Below are 5,588 nucleotides of genomic sequence, written 5' to 3'. Positions count from 1 at the left end.
GGCTTTTGCACCAGGATCAGCCTCTGCCCCCGTGCCCATCGGTGCAGCAGGCTCAGGACCTTCCTCCCTGCTCGGCTCTTCCTCGCCCTGAGCACGGGCTTGAGACCTCCTGCGCTGCTGCCTGAACCCCTGCCCAGCCCCAAAAGAGCACCCAAAATAGTTGCTCTTGAGGGCTTCACCCTGATGCTGCAGGGAGCAGCACCGGTCCTTGCAGAGGGGGAGACCTGTGCTCCTGTCACGGGGCAGCCAAAATCAGCCCAGGTAACACCAGAGAGCAGCAAACCTCCTCTCCTCCCAGCCATGCATGCAAACCGGCCGGTGCCGAGCGTGCAGACTGCCCTTCCCTGGGGTGAAAGCCTCTCTGCCAGCTCCGAGGGACGGACAAAATGCAGGGCAGGCAGGGCAGGGCAGGGCTGAGCCCTGAGCGGTGCGGTGTCCTGCTGGCAAGGCGGCGGGAGGCGTTTGGTGGTGGCGTGGGGCACCTCGGAACCCCAAAAGCCACGAGCCCCTGAGACCTTGAGCTCCAGGCAGGGCTTTCCGGCATCAACCCCTTTGCTCAGGTCCCTGCGGGATGGTCCAGCCGTGCAACCTTACCTGGAACTGCAGCTTGGGAGCCAGGAGGTTGCTCTGGGGTGGTGGCTTGTACCTGGGTCTGCTGGGCTGCGGGGAGTGGAGGAGGGAGAAACGCACGGTGGGTGCAAGATCGGGGAGGTCCCACTTCTGCAGCACCCATCAGCGGGTTGAGGCGGGGAGGTGAACCTGCTCACCCATCAGCGGGTCGAGGCGGGGAGGTGAACCTGCCTGCACTGCCCGCACGGGCTCTGCCCTCTCCTCACCTTCGGAGGTGGCTCCTGGAAGGACGGCGGCTCCATGATTTTGGGAGGCCGGTGGCGGTTGTTCCTCTCCTGCTCCTTGGCCAGCTCCTTCTCCATCAGGTAAATGTCACTGCAGGGGGAGACGGAGGGTGACAGCCCCAGGAGGGAGCATTGGCACATCTCCCATAGCCCAGAGCGTGGGGATGCTTGAGCTGGATGGGCCATGGAAAACGTGAGGGAGCAAGGAGGGATGGGAAGAGAGAAGGGAAAGGACTGGGAGGACAGAGCATGGTCCTGGCCGGCCACACCAGCATCACCATGGCTGGCCCCAATAAGATGTGGGGTCAGGACTCCCCTGCAAGACCCCTCCCTGGGAAGCAAAGTATTTCCATTTCAGCCCAGGCACCGCCACCACCACCCTGGGGGCAGGTGAGCTCAAATGGTCTCAAATAGTCCTTTGAGTTCGGACTCAGCCAGAAAACTCCAGACCCAAAATCTTGCACGGCTTCATTTTTCTCCTTCACCCACTTGCCCACCCCTCCATCAAACCACGGACCCCCCCAGCCCATCATCAGTCCCCCGCCTCCCCGCTCACCTCAAGTTGCAAACCAAGTCCTTGAACTTGGGCCTTTCGCTGGGGTCGTAGTCCCAGCAGCGCGTCATGAGGGTGTAGAGGACGGGGGGGCAGAGGTCGGGCTTGGGCAGGCGGTCGCCCCTCTCCAGCACCCCAATCACGTCCTTGTTCTCCAGCCAGAAGAAGGGCTGCTTGCCGTAGCTCAGGATCTCCCACATGCACACAGCTGTGGGAGCAACATGAGCAACCTCAACTGATGCTAGAGCTGGGGGACCAGCCCCTCGCTTGGGTTTTTGGGGACCTGGTGACAGTGCCACGCTTTGCTGCGTGACACCAGGTCACTCGGCTGCTCGGCCTTTCTGGTCCCTGGGTGGAAAATGCAGAGGAAAGAGCTGCCTGCTCTCCCGGGGAGCTGCAAGGAGCCCAGCTCCTGGTTGCTGCTGGCCAAAGGGCTGTTAGGGACAGACAGACGGTCAGATGAGCACCAGAGGCCATGGGGATGGGCTGAAAGGCAGGGAGATGGCTATTTGCAGGGTCTAGAATTTAACTCAGCCCCCTGACTGTCCTGAATTCACTGGAGGAGGAGGAAGCACTTAATGATGGTTGAATTGCAAGAAGCTCTGCCCCAGGAGCCCTTTCCCCAAGGGCCAGGCCGGGATAACCGCCCCGCTCCGGAGCAGGATTTGTCCCCATGCGTTCAGGTGATGCCATGGGAGGCAGACAATGCCCGGGACTCTGCTCCGGCCCCCTTCCACCACGCACCGAACATCCAGACGTCGCTGGCTGTCGTGAAGCGGCGGAAGTTGATGGACTCGGGTGACATCCACTTGATGGGGAGACGGGTGACGGACGCTGGAGGGAGAGACAGAGGGGGGCCATGCTCACCGCAGGGGGGATGGAGCAGCCCCAGCACAGGCAGGGCAGGGCAGCGAGGTCTCACCAGGGTCTCTGCCCCAGCCCCTTCCCACCACCCCGTCCTGCTCTTGCAGGGAGCCCCACCGGCTCTGCCATCCAGAGAAATCCCTGCTCCAACCTCACAGGGTTGGAGCGAGCCCCAGCCCCATCACGCAGCTCTTACCTTTATAGTACTCCTCGTCCTCGATGTACCTGGAGAGCCCGAAGTCTCCCAGCTTCACGCACTCTGGGGAGGCCACCAGGACGTTCCTCACGGCAATATCCCTGCAAGGAGAGAGACCCTTGGCTGGGGAGAAGGGATGGAGAAGGGATGGAGAAGGGATGGAAAAGGGATGGAGAAGGAGAGCTCACACCCGGACAACCAGCTCACCCAGCTGCAAAAGGGGTCTGCAGCAAAGGATGCTGCCAGCCTCTGCCTCTGCCCGCTCCTGCTCCCCACCTGCCTGTCCCCCCACGGTCTCTGCCGTCCCCTGCCTCTCCCGGCATCCTGCCCGGCTCCTTTTCCCTCCTGCCCTACCTGTGCACACAGTTGATGGCCTCCAGGTAGGCCAGGGCTTTGCTGATCTGCAGTGCGTAGAGGACGAGCGTGGGCACAGTGAGGCAGTGCTTGTTCTGCTCCAGGTATTGCCCCAGCTGCAACGGGACGAGCGAGGGGGGCTCAGGGGCTGAGCAGGGGCAGGAAGGGTGGCAGGGGGACGGGACGGGCTCCAGCAGTGGGACCCCGCTCACCTCTCCGTAGGGGTAAAGCTCCATGATGATCCAAGTGGGCTCCTCTTCCGCGATGCCGATGAGCTTCACGATATGGGGGTGGTCCAGCTTCTTCATCAGCACTGTGGGAAGACCACATCAGACACTCTGCAATGGGGAGCCCCACCTCCAGGAGCCCAAACCCCTGTCCTGGGGTGTAGGGGCAGGTCTCTGCCATGAAGCCGGAGACAGAGCAGGAGGAATTGCCAGGGATAGCCTAGTACATCCCCAAAGGGGTTGGGGCTCCTGGTTTCCAGCTCCCCAGGGATCTACATCCAGGTGGTGGCTGTCTGCTCTCATGCAAGGATTCAGCAGCTTTTCTTCCCCCCCCCCCCCAAGTAGCTATCCCTTCCATAAAACAGGTATTTTGGAGAACAGACGTGTCACAGGGGCGAGGGCACGGGACACCTCCCTCCTCCTGCTCTGTCCTGCATGGCAATGGCAATTTGTTCCCATGCCAGGGCAGGGTTCTGTCATCCTGTCTCTAACACCCCACCATTGCAACGCTGTAAACACTGCCAGGCCCCCCACATCTGTCCTCTGCCCGCCTATGTGAGCCCCAGGGCGGGGCTGAGCAGGCTCTGCACCTCCCCCCCCCCAAAAGGGCAGCAGGACCCTCCAGCGTACCCGCTTCGCTCAGGAACTTGTCCTTGTTCTCCGGGCTGCAGTCCTTCTTGCAGGTCTTCACAGCCACGTTGATCCGCTCCCCTTTCTGCAAAGAGAAGGAGGGGGGGGGGCTGCTTTACCCGGCTCCCCCCGGCCATGGAGAAGGCGGGCAGGGCAGGGAGAGGGCAGGACACTCACTGGGGTGGTGTAGATCCCATCGTAGACCTCTCCGAAGAAGCCTTCTCCAAGGATCCTGCCCAACGTGACGTCCTCCCGGGAGATCCCGTAGTGCTGGACTTCACGGACAGGGGAGCAGGGCAGAAGTGGCAGCACCAGCGGGCGGGAAGCTGCCTGGACCCCTGCCCACCCCGTGGACAGAGCCCCCACGCTAAGCGGGAGACGTTGGCGATCCCTGGGTACCGGCCCTCTCCATCACCCCCTCGGCAAGGACCCACAGGTCCTGCCCCCTGGCACACGGGGTGATGCCAGCTCCTTTAGCCCCTCTGCGGGGTAAGGTGGGCAGTGCAGGCAAACCCTTGTTCCCAGCTTTGGGGGGATGGGGTGGGAAATTGGGGTGGGCAGGGGGAGGTGGGAGGGTTTGGTTGGGGTGCTGGGAGGTGGGCAAGAGGGCACGCAGGGGGGTGGCACCTACCTCCAGACCTCGGTCTTGAAGACTCATCAGGGATTTCAGCATAAATATCGGAGTCTAGGGCAAGAAGGAGGTTGCAGGCAGGGATTCAGGCAGCTCGCCGGGCAGGGGGGTTTCTGCAGCCCCTGCAGGCACCGCGGCCGGCCCTCCCCCAGGATGCTCGGCTGCATCTCGTCCCCCCAGGCAAAGGGGGTCCCCAAATCCCCGTGCACTGGTGTTCCACAGCCCTGCCTCCATCCCCCAGGCTGGTGGGAAGGGGGGAGAGGAGCCGAAAACTCACCCACGCTCACGCTGTCCGACAGCGTGGACTGCCTTTCCTCCAGGTGCCTGTGGGGTGGGAGGAGGTTGGGGTGAGGGAGCAGGGTGGGGGGGCAGGACGGGGTCCTAGCCCCGCTCCGGGGCCAGGGGCTACTCACGGGGCCGGGATCTGCGGCAGGCTGATCCTCTTCTCCCGCTCTGCGGAGAGGACAGCAGAACAGTCATTTCCCGGCCACCCCCATCAGAGCCTGACAGGGGCTGGGCCCCCCCGCAATGCCTCGACCACACGTGCAGTGAGTTTGGCGGGTCTCAGCTGGGGTCACTCCAAAGCCACGGGCAATGCTGTGGCGATGGAGAGAGTGGAGAAGGGCTTGGGGGGGCACGGGTGGGTACCCTGCTGGGGTCGGTGCCCCCCAGGGAGCTCACCTCTCCTGGGGAAGATGATGAGGGAGGTTTCCAAGTCCCCTTGCAGCCGGCAGTAGCCATCGATGAGGTCGGCCATGTTCTCCGCCTCGGCCAGAGAAGCTGTCTTGATAGCCAGGGACTGGGGGAGATGGCAGGGACAGGGGGACGGGTGAGCCCAGAGCTGGGGCAGGGGGATGCTGGGACGGGGGGGGTCCCCCCCTTCTCTCCACCTTGGGGTAGCTCGGTGACCACCCCCCTGCTCTGCAGCAGATCCCAGTTTCTCCAGCATCGTCCTTCCCAGCACCCCAGGACACGCCGGCCAACACGCCCGGCACCAACCCCCCCCCCGGGCAGGGGTGGACCCTTGGGGCAGGGGCACCCCCAGGGAAGCTTGGACGTGCCCTGCTTTGGGGGAGAGTCTCCCCTCGGCTGGGGCTGGAGGCAGGAGCTCTCTCGGTAGAAACGGAGCCATCCACCAAGTCCTGCCTAACCCACAGGGATGCGATGCCTCCCCACGGCACCGGGGGATCCCCCATCCCACCCACACCCCCCAGCACCTGGGGCACACCCCCCCCTGCAATGCCTTCTCACCTGGGGGGTGCCACTGAGCCCCAGCTGC

At 63.7% G+C, this 5,588-nt stretch overlaps 1 protein-coding gene across 1 annotated transcript in view; it reads right to left on the bottom strand.

Annotated features, from left to right (window-relative positions):
- Window positions 1–5,588, bottom strand: part of PTK2B (protein tyrosine kinase 2 beta) — a 15,521-nt gene that overhangs the window by 3,937 nt on the left and 5,996 nt on the right. Inside the window, exons 8-21 of the mRNA XM_019470964.1 lie at window positions 5,561–5,584; window positions 4,991–5,108; window positions 4,723–4,762; window positions 4,587–4,633; window positions 4,310–4,363; window positions 3,856–3,953; window positions 3,679–3,763; window positions 3,034–3,134; window positions 2,822–2,937; window positions 2,468–2,568; window positions 2,152–2,241; window positions 1,411–1,615; window positions 837–945; window positions 595–660 (exon numbers count right to left, since the gene is read on the bottom strand). Of these exons, the coding sequence (XP_019326509.1) occupies window positions 595–660; window positions 837–945; window positions 1,411–1,615; window positions 2,152–2,241; window positions 2,468–2,568; window positions 2,822–2,937; window positions 3,034–3,134; window positions 3,679–3,763; window positions 3,856–3,953; window positions 4,310–4,363; window positions 4,587–4,633; window positions 4,723–4,762; window positions 4,991–5,108; window positions 5,561–5,584 (1,254 nt within the window). The remainder of the gene's footprint in view (window positions 1–594; window positions 661–836; window positions 946–1,410; window positions 1,616–2,151; window positions 2,242–2,467; window positions 2,569–2,821; window positions 2,938–3,033; window positions 3,135–3,678; window positions 3,764–3,855; window positions 3,954–4,309; window positions 4,364–4,586; window positions 4,634–4,722; window positions 4,763–4,990; window positions 5,109–5,560; window positions 5,585–5,588) is intronic.

Source organism: Aptenodytes forsteri, unplaced genomic scaffold (assembly GCF_000699145.1).
Source record: "Aptenodytes forsteri isolate BGI_AS27 unplaced genomic scaffold, ASM69914v1 Scaffold192, whole genome shotgun sequence".
NCBI classification, from domain to species: Eukaryota; Metazoa; Chordata; class Aves; order Sphenisciformes; family Spheniscidae; genus Aptenodytes; species Aptenodytes forsteri.
This window is presented reverse-complemented; position numbering and strand designations above follow the sequence as displayed.